Below are 22,344 nucleotides of genomic sequence, written 5' to 3' on the forward strand. Positions count from 1 at the left end.
TTTCAGCCATAGGCTGCATTCAGGCTTTCTCAAGAGTATAACCAGCACCAAGTTTACAAAGCCTTTCCTTGACTCCCTTATCAATTTCTATCTCGATGAGTAGCTTCCCGTTTCCTGCGCAGGCTTCTGGAGGCACTTTCTCCTATAAAAGCTGTTTGGGCTTTACATGAATCCTGGATTATACACAACTAATCTTTATGCAGTTCCGCAACATGAAAAGTCAGAGAGAGATCTTATGGCGATAGCTAAAAAATCATAACCCAGCCTTGGGCCGCGTCTGACAGAGTCTACGCCTCTAAGCAGCGCAGAGATCTGGATTTAGATATGAAAATAGCTAGAAGTTCATTAAAATTAAAGCTGAGGTGGGACACGGGTCCCCCTCAGAGCCGCTTTCAGGCCTGCGCCTTCAAGCAGCGCAAGGCTGACAGGGTTCAGAAGGGTCCAGCTGGCAAAGCACAATCCGTTTTCCCGCATTTCTCGAGAAATTTAATTTTTTTTTTTTTTCCCCCTATGAAAAGCCTTTAAAAGAAAGAAACGTGTGGCTTCTGCTGGGTTCTGACGGGGCAGAGGCGGTGCCCGGGCCCGGCGCCATGGGGGAGGGGGGGTGAGGGGGCATTCCCGCCTGCGTCAGACAACTCCACGGCTGCCGTGAGGGAGCCCCGCCGGCCCCGCTCGCCCCGGCAGCCCTGCCGCAGCCCGTCACCCCCGCCGTGGGGCTACCGGCAGCCGAGCCGCCCGCGGCGGGGAGGGAGGCGGGAAACGGGCATTGCTGGTGAGGCGGGCCCCACCGCCGCCATCGCCCCTTTAAGCCGGCGCATTCCGGGGGGAGGGGGAGGCTCCCGCGCCCGCTCTCCCGGCGGGACTCCGCTCCCGGCCTGCCCCGCGCCCGCAGCCCCGCCCGGGCCGGGCCCGTCCCAGCCCAGCCCAGCCCGCGGCCAGGCGCGGAGCGGCGGCGGCAGGAGCAGGCAGGCAGCGAGCGAGCCCCCCCCCTTCCCCTCCCCTCCGCCGGCCCGCGCCGCTCGGCCAGCCCCTCCGCCGCACGGCCCGAGCGCCATGGCGGGCGGCGGCGGGCAGCGCCGGGCGCTGTGTCTGGCGGTGCTGTGGCTGTGGCTGCCGGCGCGGTGCGGCGGCGCCATGGACGAATGCCGGGAGGAGCGGAGCGGCCGGCCGCAGCGCTGCATGCCCGAGTTCGTCAACGCCGCCTTCAACGCCACGGTGCTGGCCACCCACACGTGCGGGGCGCCGGCCGAGGAGTACTGCGTGCAGACCGGCGTCACCGGCGTCACCCAGTCCTGCCACCTCTGCGACGCCGCCCAGCCCCACCTGCGCCACGGCGCCGCCTTCCTCACCGACTACAACAGCCCGGCCGATGCCACCTGGTGGCAGAGCCGCACCATGCTGGCCGGCGTGCAGCACCCCACCGCCGTCAACCTCACCCTGCACCTGGGTAAGGGCCGCCTCCCCTCCCCTCCCCTCGGCCGTGCGAACCCGCGCTCGCTGCGCCCCGGGCACGCAGGGTGTGAGCGCTGAGGGGGGGGGCGGCTCCCCCCGGGGGTCGGTCCTGAGCGGCAGGGCGGGAGCTCCTCGCCCCTGGGCTGCCGGCGCGGTCTCCGAAGGATCCTCGCGGTGCTTTAGAAAGTTGATTTTTTTTTTTTTTTGGCCCTCTGCGCGGGGGGCAATGCAAAAATCTTGTGAGGGCTTTGCGCCGCCGATTCGTGAGGCGGGGAAGAGTTGGCGGGGGCGTGGGGCACGGCGGGATCGGGCCCCGGAGTCTTCCAGGCGATGGGTTCGGGTGGGAGAGGTGGGTTTGAAAAGGGTGAAGCTCCGCAGGAACACAGGCGTGTGTGTCTGTGCGTGTGTATGTGCGAGGGCACAGGGGCTCTGCGTCCTCCTCGGCTGGGACCCCTTCGATACGGGGTTTGTCCGAGAGCAGTCAGCCTTGCTGCAGAACCTGTGACATCGAGTTGAAGAAAGGAGAGGGCGAAGTTTCTGATTAATTCTGGTGTTCCCAGAGATTCCTTTGGGATCCAGTATTTCAGCCCTCGCTTTGGTTTGTGGACAAGCTTTTCTTGTCCTCAGTTCATTCCGTTATTGAAGCTGTTGTGACATGGAGGAAGGGTGATTGTTTAGAAAGGGAAGACAGGCCAGCCGACAGAAGGTTAAAACCACAGCTTATATCCTCATGGCATTAAATAAAGTACAAATTAAAAAAAGCCTCAGTGTAGCCACTTGTGGTTTCTATTCAACAGCATAACCATTCATGGTTTCCATTCAAGACCTGCTGTTGAACCTTAAGCTTTAGCATCAATAATGCGTTTCGTTTTTTGATGTAATTCAGGGGAAAAGTTACGTTGGGTGGGGGAGCTGGATCTTGGGTTTCATGACCTGAGAGCAGGTTGTGTGAAAGCTCCCACCCGCGTTGGTGAGATGGAGAGGATGATGCCGAGTCCTGTCCCAGTGCTCACCTCCTGACCATGTCCGTCTGCCCCAGCAGCCGGGAGTGTCTCGCTGCCCTGAAGTGTTTCTTTGTGTTAGGCATTTCAAAATAAATATACCGTGTAAGTGTATGTAATTGTTTGGATAAGGGGAGATGGTTACTAAGGCCTCTTTATCTTATTTTTTATGTTTTTAATACATTGGGAATTTTTTTATTCGGGACCCACGGAACAAACGGCAAGCTAAGATTTGATCTCTACTTTTTAAATAGAAACCATCATCACTCTTCATTATCAAGGGTAAAACTTAGTTTATAGGCACGTCTGTATTGCTGCTGTCCTTGACTCTATGCACTTGTATGTACACGGGTGTTCTTTGAAAAGTGATGTTTTAGCAACGTGCAGGAGCAAACAGCGTGCTGTGTCCCGGGCTTTGAAGAAATGTGCACGTTTCTTTGAAAACAACTGCATCTTTAAAATACTGTAGCATTGCAGCGTGATCGTTGTCAATCACTTGGGTTTCAGGTTTGTTCACAGGCTCTTGCAGCTTTGTGAATTTGCTCTGGCATATTTTTAGGCTAGAGTACAACTTTTAAGCAGAAGCTGCCTGGCTGACTTTCAGATATTGGAGGTTTTTTTGTTTGTTTGTTCGGTTTTTTTCCAGTTAGGTTTTTGGGTAGGGTATTTGTAGCGTAAAGCCTTTTAAGAATCGGAAGCTTGTTACAGGCACGGTGGTGGGGGTTCATTTTAAGAAGACTAATAGCAAAGCATTAAGCTATCCGTGCACGTGCTGTGCCAGCAGCATATGCTCCTGTACGGCTTTGTATGCGTCGCCGAGTTCACTGCAGGTTGAAGAACCGTCGAGTACCGCAGAGTGCCATTTTAGTCTCAGATGCCCCAAACTCCTCGGCAGCATTGCTCTGCTCTACTTTTGTGAAGTCTTCAAACCGTCTTTGTTTGCGTGAGCTGTTGAGTGCCGCGTTTGGATTGTGTGTGCCCGCAGGCCGTTCCCCATGGCACACCATGGTCTGCGGGTCACTTAATTCTTGACATCAGTAAGAGAAGAGGCAAAGAGCTTGACAAGTGTTTGCGTACTCAGTAGGACATCAACGCATTCTGGGACACAAAGGCCTTTTATGCGGTTAGTTCTGCATGATCTTCGAGGATTAGGCTGTGTGCTCAAACCCATGTCCTTGTTTGATGCTGCGGTCGCCTTTATTTTTAAAAGCACTGGTATCCTGAATGGGTGGTGCTGCTTCGCACCTGTTCAGGATCGGCAGCATCAGCTCTGGGCTTTCAGCATGCAAATGCCACCCTGCGCTGAGTTTTTGGCAGTTTGGGATGTCTTGATTACCATCCAGCGATGTTTGGTCCATGTAGATTCGTGTAACGTTTCAGAGGAGCCCGCAAGAGGTCAATAAGAACTGCAGGTCTGTTGCCAACGCATGGATGTGGGTTTCTCTGAATCTTTTTGCAATTTGCAGTTCTAAACAAGTGTAAAAACCTTTAGTTTTGGGACTAGATGCTAGCAAAGAGCCTGATACGCTAAAACACAGCACAGATCACTATTACTGAATTAAAGGCTTGGATCCCGGGAATGTTGGGAAAGGAGATCTGTGCCCAGAAGTTAGGGTGCTCCCTGGGGAGAGGGGAATTGGGGTAATTACCAGTCCCCGCACAAGGAGCATCTGGAGTTATAAAAGCTCTTTTGCTTTGTATTAGAGGGTCTTAAGACCCCCCAAGTAAGAGTCCTCACCCCCGAGAGACTTGGAGGCATGAGTTTGCAGCTGTAAACCAGGAGAAGGGGGGAAGTTGAAACTGTTCGCAGAGTGGTGTCTGGATAATTAGGTTAGTGGGTGAGAGGAGGGGGGAGCACCGCTGGGTCCCTTCTTCCCCTTTTCTCAAAAGCATCCCTTTTCTTCCCTCATTTTCCAGTTCCTCGCATTGAATTATTTAGATTTGACCCATCTGGTCTTTTTTTTTCCCCCAACACTGCCCTCCCCCCATGTTCCCATATATTCCAGGAATAAGGGACTCCGGAGCAGCAGTGCCAGCTTTTAAATGAAAGATGGAAGCCGAGGCATTACGGTATGTGGTTAGTTGTCTGCTTTTTTTGAAGCCAGAGCATGACGTTATTTTTACAGTCTGTGCCGTTCGCTTCTGCTGGGAGCATTGGGACAGTTCTGGCATCTCCCCAGTGCTTTGTGTGCGTACGTTTTAGCACAACTTTGCTATTTAGACCCCTAACGCACCAAAACAAAGCTGCGTGTTAAAGATGCTCCTTTGAACACTGGAAGAATGGGAAAAGAAATAGCATAGAGGTACATGGAGTATTTTCGGTGCTGGGTGGTGTTGCTGGGCAAAGGCTTGTGTTTTTGCAGATGTTGTGTCTTTTTCAGAGCAGATTCTCACTTCTTCTGCAGTTCTTTCTGTGTGCTTTCTGTTGTTTCTACTGTTTCTACGCTTTTTAAAATCCACTTTTACATGTACCTCCTCATTCCCTTCCCAACTGGTCTTGCTAGAGCCACCTCTCATTTTTCCCCACTGCTTTTACTCTCTGCCCAGATTTGCTCGATTTCAGCTATCGTGATCCCGGTGTTTTGTTCCTCGGACAAAGAGGCAGCGTCCTCAGCATGCTGGTGGCTGTTTCGTGGCGGTGGGGCAGCACTGACTCCGCTGAGGGCAGCCGTGCTTTTATCAACAGCCTGCAAGCTAGGAGCAGCCCAGTCTGGCTTTCCCAGTGCGGGTGACTGCCTGCTGCATCTCGGCAGGAACCGTGCCCAGGAGATGTGCTTGACCGATGACGCTGGTGGCCTCAGCTGTGAGTTCAGGACTATCTGGTAGGCAGGAAAGACCAATTCCCACCCATTTCTCTCATTGCCTGGGAAGAGGAGCCGGAGTTTGGTGCCGGAAGGCAGCCCTCTGCTAGCCTGCCTTTCAAGAAGAAAAAGGAAATTGCTGGTTGCCTTTGTTAAAAACATGTTGGCTGTGTTTGTGGGCATGGACTGTGGTTAGAGCTGAGTGTTCCTGCTCTTGAATTCTTCTGAAATCCCTATTGCAGACCAGCCTAGAAACCTGTGTCACCAAGCCGGATGGTATCTTGTGTGTATAAAATAAAGAAAAACTTGTAGAAGCTGTCAGTTGTTAGGAGAAATGGATTGCCCGTCTCCTTCACCTCCCCCTTTTGTAACTGCTCAGTCCTTTATTTGGCTTTGAGGAGAGCGATGATGCTTGGTTATGTATACTTTGTCTGCGAAGCGTAGTTTGGGGTATGACTGCCATTTGAAGGCATTTACAAGGAAACCTAGGCAAGATGCCAGTTCTTAGGTTCAGCCTCAGCTTGATTTGCCAGTTGTTTGTAGCAGATGAGATTATGTGTTTTTTTTAGTGCAGAAGAGCGACTTTTTTTTTTTTTTTTTTTTGTAGGGAGGGCTGTAAAATGTGCCTTAATTTAAGTAAGTACTTTACACCACTGGGACGCAATCAGTTGCTTTGTTTTATTTAGCGCGGCAGAGTGATGCCCTCGGTTTGCCGGTTATCCTATTAAAACTTTACGAGGCTGTGGTTCGTTGCCTTCCTAGGGAACCACCGCGAAACCAACTGCGAGCAAGCAGGACGTGCGCACGTGAAGTTTTGCATAGCGTAGCTGCAATTTAAAAACTCTGAATAATGGTAATTAACGCGTCGGGAGAGCGTTTCCGGCACTTAGGCTGGTGTTACGGGCTGTGTCGGGAAGCCCTCGCAGACGTGTTGAGCCCGGGCTGGGAAGGGCCAGCCCCACGCCGCAGTGGCTTCACCGTGGTATTTGCGGAGCCCTGGGGGGACTCTATTTTAGTTGGTCTCGCAAAGGCTTGGTTTACATTTTGCAGGTTTCAACATGAGTAGTTAAGAGATCAGGGCTTTTAATGGCCAGCAGTTGTTCAGTGCAGTTATATAAAGTCACTTTAAAGCTCTTTATCGCTTCCTGCATACCCTTTAAATTCCCAGGTTTTCTCCAACTCCTCTGTCCTGTGTCTGTCTTCGGATGCTGATCCCACTGTGTGACGCCTTTGGGAATACTATACGTGGCAGAGCACTTATTTTGGGGGACGGAGAGAGCTGGGATTGTGTGGTATTTTGCTGCAAAAACAGCTGCTATTTGTGGTGCTTGCCCTGAGTTGCTAGAAGGATTAATCGCCAGTTTTGACACAGTCAGATAGTTGCTTTTGTAGGTTTAAACCTTGGAAACTGTTGTTTGCTGCTCAGAATTGTTAGCTTGCTGAAAAATTTCTGGCTTATTCAGTAGTATTAGGTAGCATTTCTTTTATAGCCTGAGGCTTCGGGAGGCTTTCCCAGCCTCTCCGAGTCTGCAACTGAAAATCCCAAGCTGCCACTTCCCATGGAAATGAAAAAACGGATTGCTCTGCAAACAACATGTAGAGAACATACTTTGCAGTGTAGATGGATGGGATGGGAAACCCAGATCTCTAGTTCACTGTAATTCTTAAAAACAGGACTGTGAGCGTTGTCCTTAATCATACAGCCTTTGTCAGACTGAGACCTCCTGCTTGTGTCCTCAGGGCCCTAATTCATCATTTACCGCCTCCGGTGACGCCGTGCTGAGTGATTTCCTGCAGGCTCGTTGTCTGGCTCTGTTTTCTACCTGTGGGTTAGCTGGGATACGAGGTCTGGCGTGTTAAACTGAACTAGTCGCATCTAACGTCACCGCCTCTGGTTCGTAATAACCTTCGGAAGCTCAGCCTGGGGCTGCGGCCCCTCTTGTAAGCTCTTGCCCAAGAAGAACAGTTTCAGCCTGCTTTTATGCATCTCTTAACCGCAAAATCTTGCTTATTGGTGACTACCACAGTGTATTTTGATCAGAAAATGAGTTTCATAGTTTCCTGATAAATTGCAGAAATCTTGCTGGGTCTGTTGTCCTGCCACACAAACAGGAGTATATTGGGTTTTCCTGCCCCCAGGACAGAGTAGGCCTGTGTGTGTCAAAGCAAGCTTTACAGGCTTTAAGTGAGGGATGGATGCAGATGCTTGTGTTGAGGACCCGTGGCATCACTTAACTGTGTTTAAAACCCTTTGCAATATTAGGACAACCTCTTAGCACCGAGCTGTTTGCAGAGGATGTACTTGGGATTGCTCTTGCTGTCTGTAGCATCCCTTGAGCGTGCTGATAGGATGGTGATGTTGGCTGTCACATCAGTATTGACGAGAGGCTCAGGACAGCTGCTAACGAAGCAACTGTGCCGTGAGATTATAGAGCTGCTACTGGTAGACATGTGCAGTTGTCAAACAGGACCGGGAATACTGAGCTGAGAGGCTGCCTTTCATAGCCTGCCAGACTGCAGGTGCAAGCTGCTGTTAGCCTTTGTGGGGTGTGTTAGGTACTTTTGAGGTAAAACATAATGATTTCTCAGAATTTTTCTGATGTAGAAGCTTGGAAAATGGTGAAAACTCATCAACTGTAAAAAGGATCTGAAATGGCAAGGTAATATTATTTAAATATAAAAAAAAAAAAGACTCTCTGTCTTTAATCTTTTTCCTACCAGTCTAACCCTACTTGAGAGATCTTTTACCAAAAAAACCCCCAAACCCCAACCAACCCCCTCATATATTATTCAGTGATACTTCAGCATTTTGTTTTGAAACTGGGTGGCAAAGCACTTCTTGTTACCATGCTTCTACTTGTTTTAGATATTCCAGTGTGATAGTCATCAAAGAGCTGTTTCCAGTGGTAATCATGCCTGCAGTTCTGACACAACACAGCTGTGTTCAGTAATGGAGAATTTCAAAATTTCCTCTTTTAGAAATAGTATCCAAAAACTATTATTGGATTTTTTTTTTTTCTTTGGTAGGTAAGCTAGTACCATCTTGTACATGGGAGGTAGACTTCCAGATAGCTTGAGGGCTTATTTGTACGGTTGGTTTGGGGGTTTGTTGTTTTTTGTGGGGGAAGGGGAAGATTTTTAAGGCGTTGTAGAGATGATGCAAAGACCCAGGGTTTGTAGGTAATTCTCTAACTTATCGTCAGGGGCTTGAGGTGCTCCTGTGGAAGATCAGGGTGCAGAATTGTTAAATGGCTTCAGGAGTGGCAGCTGGCCCCTACCAATGGCCTGAAGTGGAAAGGAGGAAGACTTGGCCCTTGCATTGCTCTTAACCCTTTGTAATGGAAAGATCAGCTATGTCTGAGCAGTCTCTTAAAAAGAAAATCCCCAAACCTACCAAACATCAAAACCTGCTTGATAACAGGGGTTGTTCTTCCCCAGCACGTGTGTTCAAATGGGCAGTGGCTGACTGCACGTGGTAGCCCTTGGCTTGCCAGTGGGTTGCCCGAAACACTCATTCCCTTGGGTGCTCCAGGGCCTAGGGAGCACTGCGGAGTTTGGGGTTGGCACCAGCTCAATTCTAAGCACACTGCTTTCATCTTGCGAGTTATTTTTCAAGGCCAGTTTTATAGCTCAACCTACTCAGCATCAGAAAAGACCTTGTTCCCACCTCGGTGAGCTGCTGCTAGTGTAGCATGTTGCACTTGGGGTGGTTTTTTTGTTTTGTTTTTTTGTGGGGTAAAAATATCAAGGCTCCTGAACAGATTTTATTTTTTGGGGGAATTTTTTTCTTTGCCTTCCCTGTATATTTTATTTCAGGAAAGAGAATCTTTCTAATGTTCTTTGAATTAAAAGATAACGTTTCTCAGAGTCTTTAAGCAAATTGAACCTCTTCAAGAGGGATAAATGGGCTGTTTGATACTTTCTTATGCTGTACTTACAAGGTTGTGGAGTATAGCCTACATGTTCTGAAAGGCACAGTTTGTGTTGGGGGTATCTCTTACTGAGATTAGTGGAATGAAAAATCAGTCCTGTGTGGAAAAACTACCATCAGATGCTTCTTGGTATCACAGTGTTAAATGGGACCGCTTGACTGAGTAAAAAGAAAATGTTCCTGTCCTAGGACGTCTGCGGTCCGCTTCTGATTATGATGATTATTTATAGTCCTTTCATCTGCAGTCCTTTACATGCTCCCATCCGGTGGGATTTTGCAGTGGGATTTTCTTCCCGGCAGCTTGTGAGGCTGGTCCCTGGGGAGCAGCCGTGGAGAGGCCGCCCTGCCTGCTGCCCTTGCCTCCCAGCTTCTGAAAAAACGTGTCTTATTTGTGGGGATCCAGTGTGTCTCCCTCTGCCCTGCCTCCTGGCTGTGGTGGTCAGGGTGCAGGGCTTGGCCCAGCAACCTGCTTTTCTTTTGTTACAGGGGCTGATGCTTTCCTTCCAGCTACTGTTTTCTGCACTTTTGCTAGCTGCCCTCACGGGTCTCGTGGGTTCCGCCAGCCCGGCTGGAGTAACATAGGACAAGCGGTTTCTCAACACTGAATCATCTGCTTGATGAACAAGTTAAGAAACTGATGTTTAAGGCCGTGGTTGCTCTAAGCTTGCAGACCTCCTGTTTGCTTTATGTGTGTTTCTGGCCCCTCTCCCTTTCTTCTCCTTTCTGAAACTCCTTGCGGCCTGCCTGGCTTCACCTCCCTCCTGTTCCCATTTCCCCGGTACTGAGATGTTCCTGGGCTGTGCAGTTTGGGGGTGTTCCCCCCTCCCCAGGATGGGGGTGTTCAGTTGAGATCTCTCTGCACTTCTGGTCCCAGCAGTAGCCTCTCAGCCTGCCCTCCTGTGCTGGCTGCTTTATACATGTCTTCAGATTAAGAGGCTGGTGGTTTTCATTTTCGTCGGACTCTGGTGATGCTCAGGTGAGATGGACAATGCAAATTCAAAATTGTTAAATGCTTAGTATTATTCTGTAGTTTCCCCTCTTGCACATGTTAGGATTTGGGGTGGGAGGAGGCCCCTCATCGAAGGACAGTTACAAGTTTACCTGGGTTGAAGCCATTTTGTCTTTAAAAACTGATGTTTTTTGCTGCTGATTCCCAGCAGGGTTACGAAGAAATATACAAAGCACAGAGTAAAGAGGGATGGGGCTGCGGGGGTGTGACGGCTGCTGCAAGAGCTGGTGCTGCTGACAGGATGAAACGTGAACTCTGAAGTGACATCCCGCCATCATTGTGTGGTGTCTGTTTAATGAAATCTAGTTTTCTCCCTACTTTGCCTCCCTGCCTGCTCTGTCCACTGTCCCCCTTCTGCTGGGATTGCTGGTGGAGCTGGGAGGGGTGCTCAGGACTGGGATTGCTTTTTGGTCCCCTCCATCTGTGCTGTGCAGGCATGAGTTAGCTGATTAAATTACCGGCATTACACGAGTCACCGCTCTTCTGCTTTCTAAGCAGAGCGACTCTGCACACATCTGTACGTATGTGCTGCCCCTTTCTCACACCCTTCTTCCCGCCGGCGGTCCCCGGTTGCAGGGGTGTGAGCAGGGGGTGCCTCCACGGTTGGGACTGCTAAACCCAAGTTCCTTATGGAACAAAGTACTGATTATTTTCAAAGTAATGATACAGAGATGAGCTTTTCCAAGAGCTTCATAACACTTTTAGGAAACAAAGGCCTTTTTTTACTTTTATCGTAACTATGACAAGAGAGTGTATTTAAAGCTGCCGGTTTCTTTTTGGCAATTTTGCCTGAAAACATTGCAAGTAGGTTGTTGCTGTGCCAGAGTCCCTGACTTCTGGTTAGGAAGGGAAGCTTGTGGTTTTCATAAGGACTGATAATTCAAATCATGATAGATACCTCTAGAAACAATTATGACAGAACTACAGCTCTGAAACCACGGTTCTCTTACAAGTTACCTTAGCTATTCTTGTCTGTTAGTATTCCAAAAAGGCAGGAATAAACAACACCTTTTTCCTTTTCCAGAATTAAATTTCTTTAAATTGGAGAGTCAAGTCTATTGTGTGAAGAAAAGGTTGCTAGAAGTCACCGGTGTAGGTGATGAACGAGCATCTGGCTGAAAGTCTGCAGGGTGAGATTGTATTGCTCATCTCTCCCTGGAAAGCGGGCAGGGATAGCAGTTACAGGGTTTGGTCAACGTCACGTGTATTTTCTCTGCCACAGATTTCCTTGTAGCCTAATTTTTCTGTACTTCCATTTCTTGTGAGATGCAGGAGCTGAGTCAGGAGAAGCCTGTAACTGCTTGGAAGATCCTGAGCTTGGGGTACCCCTTGCACTGCAGGCTGGCACTCTCCATTCCCTGGCAGACTGCTACCAGTCTTTATGTGGGTGTGGAGCGCACAATTTCATGAAAATTATCCAGGAGGCACTCTTGAAAGACTTTGAATTCGTTATCCGCTGATTTTAGGAATGTTTAGGAAAATGTGTTTGTCTGTGGCTCTGAAGGTATATGGGTAGCACTGCGGAAGGACATCAGAAGATTCTCAGTCAGGTTTGTTGCCTTTCTGTGCTTTGATTCTCTGCAAGTTCAAGCAAAAACATGGCAGTAGCAGCAGTCCTGGGGGTTTTTGATGCCAAATCGTGTTTTACTCCTAATTCATAGCACCTATCCGTGGTGTCTGAAAATCGCCCAGAGGAGCTGTGATGCAGCTGCGGCGCGGGCCGCTCATGAGTACTGCAGTCATCAGCAGAGGTTGAGAGCTTTGGTTACAGCCCTTCTAAAGCTCTTATTTGGGTCAGGGAAGGAACTGGACTGATTTTCTGGTGCACTTGAAGTAGTCAGCTCTCATCTCTTTGTACTTTCTTATTCACCAAATTAATGATTAATTAACCAAGGATTTGGATGCGCAGTTACAATTGCGTTATGGTCTGGGCTGCTGACACTGATCTTTGCCTGAGTGGTGTCACTAGCTATTACATGGAAGAAGCTAAAAATGTTTGTAGGAAGCTCAATGCTTCCTCTTGCTAAACCTCCTAAAAGATATGTCTCCTCATTAATTTGTCTGCGAATTAATTGACTTTTTCGTGTCATCCATACAGTCTGTTTTGCAACTCTGGGGCTGTGGCATGTTCTTTTGTGAAATGTGTGGTAGAAAATTAACATGCTGCTCTGGCAGATGGGAGGGACCCTGTCTCCCAGCCTTTCTGTCCCCCAAATCATGCTTTCTTTTTTTTTTTTTTTATTGCTCCCACCCTTGAAAAGTCGACGTTAACTTGAAAACAGTGGGAGGGAATGAAATGTGTTTTGAAAGGGTGATCCCATCGGTGGGAGTGGTATTGAGTGCTTATACAGGGTATAGAGAGGGGTTGTGGGAGAGAGGTGGTTCAGCAAAAGGAATAGAGTTTGGAGTCGTTAATCTGCGTCATTAGCACTGTGTACCAGAAAGTTTAAACTGTGTCTGTCTAAATTGCATGAGTCTTTGAAATTCACAGCAGCGCTGGCAGCCTCACTGGCTTTTGTCCTTCCTGCAAACACACAGCTGCTTGGTCTGGGCATCCCTGCGTGCTCAGCATCCCCACTGCCTCCTCTGCTCCTGCCTCGGCTTTGGGGGAACCACAAGAGACCGGCTGGAAGAAACCTCAAGAAAATGAGTTGGTGTTGCCATTGGACCCGTGGAGGATGTGAAAGTGTGGTGTGTTCGGTTCACGTCTCCTCTCTCTGTGCGTAATTAGCGTAACAGGGGAAAACTTTCTTTATCACCCCCCTCTGAGGAGTGACGCGTGTCCAAACTTGCTTAAGAAATTTGCTGGTAATAGTCCAAAACGCAAACGGAGCGTGTGCTCCTGTAGCTGTATGTGGTCTGCAGGAGCATTTGCTTTGTTCAGGTAGCTGTGCTGGTCGCTTGAGGGAAGCTTATGTTAAAACATAAGTTGAAATCTCTCAGCTTTTGCTTTTCTCCTGCTGAGTTTTAAAGCCAGCTTTCAGCACAGGTAACTCAGCAGAAAAGGTAGTGGATTACAGAAGGTTTTGACTGGAAAGTAGGCATGGAGCCTGGGAAAGGTGGTTTATATGTAGCAGTTACTCATTGAGTTACATGATGCTTGGCTACCCTGGGAAAAGAAATGGCAGTTGCTTTGGGTGGTACTACAAGGTGTCTTGCCAGGTGTAAAATAAGGACAGCTTCATTGTGATTTTAAAAAAAGAAATAAAAAAAAAAATCCGTGGTGGCCTTCTGACTGTCCTGCTTCTTGAGGTAGATGCTAAGACTAAGACCGCTTTATTCTTGCATCTGCCTGCTGAGATGTGAGATGAGATGGGGAAGACAAGAGCCTCTGAGACAAGTGATGATGGTTTTGCGTATTGTGGAGTGGAACATCATACTCTTTCTATCACAGTTAATGATTAATTAATTAACTTCTAGTAGAAGAGACTCGCTTTTAACTCGTAGTTAAAAGAGCGTGTAACTCCTAGCTCTGTGTTTTTGGGTTTTTTTTTTTTCATCTTTGAGAAAGGCATGTTTAAAGATTTTTGAAGGGGAGGATTCTTACCCTGTTGGAAAAGATTACTGGTTGTTCTGAATCAGCAATTAAAAAGGGATTAATAAATAATTGGTAAGGTATACCTAGAGCATCTTCCATCTACTGTGCCAAAAGGACACATGCCACTTTGTTTCTCTGAAGAATGTTACCAAGGTAAAACAACCCAATTATCATTAAACTTCCTTTCAATACTTAAAAGGGGCCTTATAAGGAAGATGGGGACAGACTTTTTAGTAGGGTCTGTTGCAATAGGACAAGGGGTAATGGTTTTAAACTAAATGAGGGTAGATCCAGATTAGATATAAGAAAAAAATTTTTATGACGAGTGTGGTGAAGCACTGGCACAGGTTGCCCAGAGAGGTGGTAGTTGCCTCACCCTGGAAACATTCAGGGTCAGGCAGCCTGATCTAGGTGAAGATGTCCCTGCTTATTGCAGGGGGGTTGGACTAGATGACATTTAAAGATCCCTTCCAACCCAAACCGTTCTATGATTCTCCAAAATGAAGTATAAACCGTAAGGATGAGCTGTAGGAAGCTCGGGCTTTCTGTTGTGGGCTTGATGAAGGGGCATTAGTCAGGAGGTGCTCAGATACTCAAATACCGTGTATCTCTATGTGAATTTTATCTCGCCCATCTGCTGCTTCCCCTTTCCTCTCCCACCAGCCCCAAGACTTTCATGCTGACAGTGGTGTTTTGTGTTCAGTTGCTGTGACAACAGATTACGAGGCAGAAGCGTTTTGTGTGCGAATTGCACGGTGTCCCTGTGGAATAGCTGTCCCGCTGCTCAGTGGGGTGCTTAAAATTTGGGAGGCAAGGAATGAAGGTATGGCTTTGTGGTCTCTAAAGGTACATTGGCTTCTCTCGGCCTTGCCCACTTGCCTGCAGCTGGGGGCAAGGAATCATGCAGCCCTTATCTGGTTGTATCAGCTTGCATGCTTAAATCCCAGGGGCTCATTTGATGGAAAGATAACCTTTTGGTGGCCTTGGAGATACTGGGGTGTGCCTAGGACCACGTAAGTGCTGGCTGGGGGAAAGGAGGCAACAGGGATGCACAGCCCGGGGATGGGGGAGACTTAGACCCATTGCAGCCAATTTTGAAAACAGCCTAAAACTTTATTTTTTTTTTTTTTTAGAGGGACCTTTGTGAAAAGATGACCTCAGAGTGAGGGCTTTGGGTTATGGGAAGCTGCGGTGAGCTTTGAAAGATCAGACTTTTACAAAAGGAAGAAAATGTGCAATCTGAAATTTCCACTTTTGTGCCTTGCACACAGATGCAGCTCATTAGTTGAAGTAAGAAACATGAGAAAAAGATTGAGAGAGAGATTAGAGAGCATTTCTGGGGGAGGGTTTTCATAGAGAAGAAAGTTTAACTTAAATTTGAATTTTTGTAGTTTTACTTTATGCAAAATGTCTTTATTTGGAGAGTCAGCTGTCCTAGCTTGTTTTAGCTGACTTTGCATAAGCAGCAATAATGAAAATTGTTTTTTAAAATTAATAACCTGTTAAAATAAGTGGGCAAGCTTATATTCATGCAGCTGCTTGACTATCCTGGAAGCAGATTTGAGGGCAGCAGATTGACCTATAGTGGAAAAATCACTTGATAAACAGTCCACTTGTTTGCCTTTCTTAAAGGTTTTAATCACAAAGAATTATTAAAATCAATGTGAAACTAAATCTGATTTTCATAAATGATGCTGAAGATTGAGATGGTGCATCCCAATGCAATTAAATTTATAGGCTTACTCATTTTAGAACTAATAACACCATGACTTGCTTTTTTCTTTATAGGCTTGGAGTTCCTGTAGTGATGGAGGAGATAGAGCCCCTAAAGGACTCTTGTGCCGCTGATATTCATTGCATATCTAAGAGTTAAACATTCTCCAAAGGAGGGAAGGAGGCTGAAGTGTCTCAGGGATTTGGGTTAATTACTAGAAACAGTTCCTGCAGAATTATTGGCCTGGTTGATGTTGCGTCAGCATTTCTTTTGTTAAAAAGCTTCCTAAGAGATGAAAAGTTGGCATATGTGTCTTCTAGGAGGAGGTTTTCCTGCAGGTCATCTGCCACCTGTACAGAGCTGTAGAGCTGCTCTGCCAGCAGTCAGCCAGTGAATGGTCATAAATCTTTGTAGAATATAGATATAAAAATGCTTATGCCTTCTGTTTGTGGGAACAAAAAAACCCTTCTCTTTGGTTCTGCGAATGAACTGTATTCATTAGTCCTAAGGAGAGGTGGGTTTTTTTATGCAACTTTCACCTACTTGCTTAATCTGCGGGTGCCTGGAGGAATGGAAAACGAGTTTAGCATACCTGAGGGCTTTTCTTACAGAGGTTTCCCTTTAGTATGTGTCCTGCCCACACAGAGATAAAGACAAGCAAGAAAACCCCTGGAGCGATATATTTTTGCATGGGTATGCAGCAGTTCCTGCCCAGGCGACTCTTGCTGGAAGGATCCAGCCCATCTGCCGGCCTGGAGCTGCCTCTGATGTGCTGGGAAGAGGTATGGTGATCACTGGTGGGGTGTTCAGGTTGTGGGGGTGCTTGGGCAGAGCATGCACCGAGGTCTTTATCCCTGCAAGGCATGTAGGTGTAGTGATGCCTGAAAGCAGAGCATGGGGACAGATGCTCTTCCATCATCCCGCAAAGCTCCTTTGCAAGTGTAGGCATGGTTTTGTAGTGCAGCTTCATCCTTCCCCCTCCCTCCACTCCCATTTGAGGGAAAGGTGATGAATAGTCAACTCCCTCCTCCCCAGATAATGCTTGAAAGCTGGCCAAAATGGGCTTGGTTTCAAAAGTAGCGTGAAATCACTGGGGTACGTTAAGCCCCAGAGTCCTGCTGGGGGTTTTGGAGTGCTCAGCCCTTCTTTCCTTCCTGCTGGGAGAGAGACTGAAAAACCTCCGGGTCATTTTATTTTTGATGCTAAATGCATAGTTTCCTTCCAGTGCAGCAAGTCTGTGACTGTTTTGGAGCAGGGTGACTTCAGCCCGAGCACAAGCCAAATCCTGCTAGCAAGGCAGGCAAAGGCTTGTTGGCTAAAGATAGCGTGCTCACGTGTACACAGTCGGGGGTTTTTAAGGCACTCGCTGAGCGCTCAGATTTACAGTGCGGTCCTAGGCATCCTGAAGAAAATCAGAGGGATCAGATACATCTAATAATGAGCTGTTTAATGTCAACTTTATCCTTTATAGCACCTATTCTCCACGGCAGTCATAGCAGATGACACTCACTCCATCACACAAGCGTATTGTGCGTCAACCTTTACATCAGATTCAACTCCGTCATGTGTTGTCGTGCTCCCAGGTGATCAGACATCAGTTTTTGGCATCTCTCCTGTCTCTGAGGCTGGTATATGTTGCTAATTCAGTAATCCCTGCAATGCATTTAAGGAGTAATCCCTGCAATGCAGCCGCCTAAAGTTACAGCTTGTGCTTGTGTTAATCGGGCTGGCCCTGAAAAAAGTGTCGTTCAACTACCTATTTTAGTTATGCTTCCTTTAAGTTTATTAAATAGTCGTCCTTTGCATGGATGGAAAATGTTAAAAATAGAAGTGCTCGAGGCAGGGCTATTGTGTTGGTGTTGACAGGTTCGCTGGAAGCTGAAGCATGCCTTGTATTTTAAGAAGCACCAGGTTTTGGAAGAGGTTACTCTGATGTCCTCTTGACCCCACACTGAGGAGCTGATTTTCTGAGCTAAGAAGAGACTGTCTTTTGGATAAATTAGTTTTTTAGTGTGCTACCATTCACTAAATAGTGTGATTATTGCAAATAATAGACTGAGCTTGGGATTTCTGAAGAATTTGTAATTAAGAGGCACCAACTGCAAAGCTAGTTGGTGAAAGAACCTGAAAAAATATCTGTTTGCTTTTGGTACAACTCTGTCCTCTATTAAAAAAATCTTTTTTTTTTCCTTGTCTCATCGCTGTGTAGGCAAGCCTGTGTATAGAAGGGAATAAAATACAAGTGATGATACAGAGGAAATAATGACACTGTACTGATATGTACCATGCAGCAAATAAGTAAGTTTCTGCAATTTCCCTCTCCCAAGTAGCAGTAACCACTGTAAAAAACAAGATTTTTTTTTTTTTTTTTTCCAGGACCCCTAACTTTGTCAAGCTTGCCCCAAACCAGAGATAGGCTTTCAGAAGAGAAGGCAGAGGCACGCAGGACCTTTATTTGGTGGGATTCTGTAACTATGGAGCTGTGTCCCCAAATATAAACCTAAACCGCGAGCATCTCTGGCCATCATGGTTGCAGAGATGAGCTTCCAAATGTAAATAGTGCATGAAAAGATGGAGAGCAATTTCCTGAGTCTCCTGTCTCAAGTTGGCTTCTTTATAGCAGCGGTCAGCTGTTGGTGTCTGCATTTTGTCATCGTGGAAATCTAACGGTGACCACACAGGTTTTATTGCGCCGTTGCCGGTTGTGTTAGCTGATACACAGGCTTATCTCAAGCCTGCGCAACGCTTGCCAGGTATTATTCTGTATGCAACTGTCTCTTGTGCAGCTGTGGAAGGCATCTCTAACTTGTGTGGAACTGCACTTCTGTGGGAAACAGGGGCGTAGGACAAATGTAAGGGAAAGATAAAAAGCTCTGGGGTTTTTTGGGCAGTGTGGGGTTTTGATTTTTTTTTTTTAGTTTTCCTAAAATGGTAGGAATAGGGGAGGGTTTTGCCGAAGTTCAGGTGATTAGTCCCTTCCTTCTTCCTATGCATTGCACAGATTTCTCCCTCCCCTTGCGTGGTTAGAATTCTCTCAGGTTTAGTAGGATCATCTAATTTTCAAGACCCAGCTCAGCAGGGGAATGTGCATTTTGATAAGGAGCAATTAATGGTGCTTCCTCACCCAGACTTGGAACAATCCCAAAATCAGATCATACATCATCAGGAGGATGCTCGTCTCCATGCAGCTTGTGCAACTGACTGTTGTAGTAATATAAAGAGATCCTAAAAAGTGTGTATAAAAAAAACCCTAATAAAACCAGCTAGGTTACTTCACGTCACTTATTGGTGGTGCCTTTATTCCAAATGTGCAGAAGTTTATTGTTTCCTTAAACATGGTAGTATGTGGCAGTGCTGGGGCTGAAGCATGGTGGGGGAAGCCCCTCCCTGACTTCACATGGTGCACAGCTAAAATGTGTTCAGAGCGAGTACATACATTTACTTTCCATCCTCAGAAATTAATTTTAAATATTGGCAAATGATTTTAATATTTCTGGAGGATTTTACTGGAAGAAGAGTAGTAGTTTTCAAATTACTTTGAAAAATAACAGAGACTATAGATATTTTTTTTTTTTGGTGAGAAAATGCTGTTATGCTCCGAGGCTTTTTTGGAGTTCAAATGAGTAGTGTGCTTCTGTAAGCCTTTTTTTTAAAAAAAGTTTCTATTTATCCTTGTGGTTGTAACTTATGAAATATTCACTGTCATAGGTCACAATATTTCTGTGCTAAATTTGGGAATATAGCTGGCAGCTTGCTTTTTCCCTGGGAACTTTCTTGCAGGTTGGTACAGAAAGCTTTAGCTACTTAGCTGTTGGGGGAAAGAGGTTCTTAGTTTCATTCTTTTTTTTTTTTTTTCTTCTTTTTTGCTTTCACCGCTCTTGTATTCTTCACTGCCTCTTCCACTGTCATGGAAGAAATCAAGACTCATAGTGGCTGAGCTGTTGCAGCTACTTGGTTTTCAGTGTCATGTTGGTCTTGCCTCTCGTGTGTGAGGCTTCCTTTCCTTTTTGTGGTTTCTCATTGTTTTCTGCCAAACCCCTGTATTTCAGAGCTGCTTCCTGCTTGTGGCTTTGTACCAGCTTGGGAATCTCCACACAGTTGTTCTTTGCTTTTGGTGTGCAGTAGAGGCACAACCGTGCAGGATATGAAATAGTAGAAAGTGGTGAAAATCTATGAAAGAAATCCAGGATTTTTCTGAGTTTCTTTCCAGCATTTTGCATGTAATTATTTTGCGGTTAAAGAAATCGCACCTTTTAAAAAAAAAAAATTTCCCTCTGGTATTATACCTAGTCAAACTTTTTATTTAAGAAAAAAAAAAAAAACACGCAGACCCAGAGATTAGTGGTCTTTACCTGGCTGCTAGTGCCTGGACCTTAACAACTGTGTCGAATGATGTGGCCTCTCATGCAAAAGCAGTAGGAAGAGCCAAGCTGTTCTTCATGCCTTCCTCTTTTGTTTACTGGTGTTTCTCCCAAAATCAAATGCTGCTGACTAGAGGGAATGCTCAGCACAGCGAAGTGTGTGACCCCCCCCAGGTCTGTAGGTTACCTGCCCTTCAGGCAGGGGCTGTGCAGCACAGCCAGCGGTTGGTGGTCAGCCAGGTTAGTGCTTCCAGTGGATGTGTGTCAGAGGCAGCACGTGGTGCAGACACGAGCGACCTGGGATGCTCCAGCACAAGATTTTTACAAGGGTACTTATGTGAATTTGTCATGTACATGAGAAGGGTTGAAATGGTACTGGACTAGCCTGAAACCTCAAGGCAGGTCCACGCTACAGAATCACAGAATCATCTAGGTTGGAAAAGACCTTGAAGATCATCTAGTCCAACCATTAACCTAACACTGCCAGTTCCCATCTACACCATATCTCTCAGCGCTATGTCGACCCTACTCTTAAACACCTCCAGGGATGGGGACTCCACCACCTCCCTGGGCAATCCATTCCACTGCCTAATAACCCGTTCTGTAAAGAAATACTTCCTGACATCTAGCCTAAACCTTCCCTGGCGCAACTTGAGGCCATTCCCTCTTGTCCTATCGCTTATTACTTGGTTAAAGAGGCTCATCCCCAGCTCTCTGCAACCTCCTTTCAGACAGCTGTAGAGGGCGATGAGGTCTCCCCTCAGCCTCATCCTCTCCAGACTAAACAACCCCAGTTCCCTCAGCCGCTCCTCCTATGACATGTGCTCCAGACCCTTCACCAGCTTCGTTGCCCTTTTCTGGACACGCTCAAGTAAGTGGATGGTGAGTGGAAAACCCACTGTCTCTGGCTTGGCGCCCCAGTGGTACAGTGTTGGAAGTTCAAGTGCACTGCAAGAGGTCTCTTACACACTTTGCTTGTTCCTGGGCTTTCCCAAGGTGTCATCTTTTGGCTGCTGCCAGCACCGTGATGCACACCTGAACAAAAAGCATCCAAACCCCCAAACTAGGTTCACTTTAGTCATAATGATATAAGAAGTGCTGGCTCGTGTTAGCAGGAATAAAATTCCCGAATTCATCTCTGGGATGGCCCTGTTTGTCTTTCTGGTGTCTGTCTATCTTACGTTGGCTGGTGGGTTATGGCACTCAGAGGTTTGCAGGGTAAGTGCTCCGAGGGTCTGCTCTCCAGCCCAGCTGCTCTGTGATACTCCATTGCACTGTTGGATGCTAATATACTTTTCAGGAGGATTTCTTAAGCACATAAACATTAAACTTCTCTCCAAAAGCACAGGGAAACAATTCATGGTAAAACCCAGAAAAGGAACCTGTCTAATTCTGTTGTTTCTGGGGTCTACAGCTTTCCTGTTAATCATCCTGACTTTCAAACATTTGTCCTGCTCCTTACAAGTAAAGTGCTCTTGCACTGATCTACAGGGGTCTTGCCTGTTCCTCTCCATGCAATTTTTGATTTGTCTCCTGGTTTTGAACATATTCACATCAATTGGGAAGTGTCAGAGGGAAACCTCTCCTCCCCTGCCTGTGAGCATGCAACAATAAAGCACTGGAAATTTTTTTCCCCCTCTTCTTGCTGGACCAACAGCCCATTAAAACCAAAACCAGGATTTAGTTCCTTCTGGTTTTTTTTTTTTTTCCCCTAACTGTTTATATCCTAAGTGCAGCACAGCCCCTTGAAATGAGGGTCTGCAGAGGTAGAAATTGCCAGGCGCTGATTGTTGGTGTGCCTTTCTGATTGAGGCCTGCTGCCTTTGAGGTGAATGAAAAAAAGTTTCAAAATGCTGCGCTGGATTATAAAACTGTGATATTAATAAGTAGTAAGTGATAATTTGAATGATCCCACCTGCAGTTCTGATGTGATGCAACCAAAGGTTGCATGAAAGGGAACAGAATATAAGCAATAATCTATGAACCCCTCTTTGAAGGTAATTATAAAAATAAATCTTCTATATTAGGAATTGATCTACAGATTCATTGCCTGTCCCTCCTCTAAAGAAGTTCAATGGGCAGATGGAGAAGTAGGAGATGTGTTGGTTGTGGTGTGGAGACATGAATCCAACTCATGGTTGTTGCCTGGATTTATCTGCCTTGCAAAGAAACGGGGCTGGTGTGTTTGGTGCCAGAAGCACAGGCAGGGCACGCTGTGCCCGACAGGTACCGCTGGGCTGGGCCCTTTGTGAATGCTGGGATTTTTCTTGTGGCCTGAGGAACCAGGAATCCCCTTGAGATTGGGGGGAAGCTGAGGTGGTAGCGATTCCTGGCTGGTCCTTTCACACAGCATCGCAGCTCTGTAGCCCTCTTCTCCTTTTTGCCCTCCCTGGGTCTGCCTGAAACCTGAAGTCATTCTTGTCCATGTGTGAACCTTTAGGGGGGAAAAAAAATTTAAAATCTACAGGTTAGTTTGGGTTTTAGCTCCTAGCAGTAGCTGGGACAAGGGGATACCTTTAGGACTGTCTCGTAACTCG

The 22,344-nt window shown here is 46.9% G+C and overlaps 1 protein-coding gene across 1 annotated transcript in view; it reads left to right on the forward strand.

Annotated features, from left to right (window-relative positions):
- Positions 1 to 936: 936 nt before the first annotated feature.
- LAMC1 (laminin subunit gamma 1) overlaps positions 937 to 22,344 on the forward strand; it is a 69,391-nt gene continuing 47,983 nt past the window's right edge. The window contains exon 1 of the mRNA XM_074877087.1: positions 937 to 1,447. Within this exon, the coding sequence (XP_074733188.1) occupies positions 1,054 to 1,447 (394 nt within the window). The 5' untranslated portion in view covers positions 937 to 1,053. The remainder of the gene's footprint in view (positions 1,448 to 22,344) is intronic.

This window comes from Strix uralensis, chromosome 8, assembly GCF_047716275.1.
Source record: "Strix uralensis isolate ZFMK-TIS-50842 chromosome 8, bStrUra1, whole genome shotgun sequence".
Taxonomy (NCBI): domain Eukaryota; kingdom Metazoa; phylum Chordata; class Aves; order Strigiformes; family Strigidae; genus Strix; species Strix uralensis.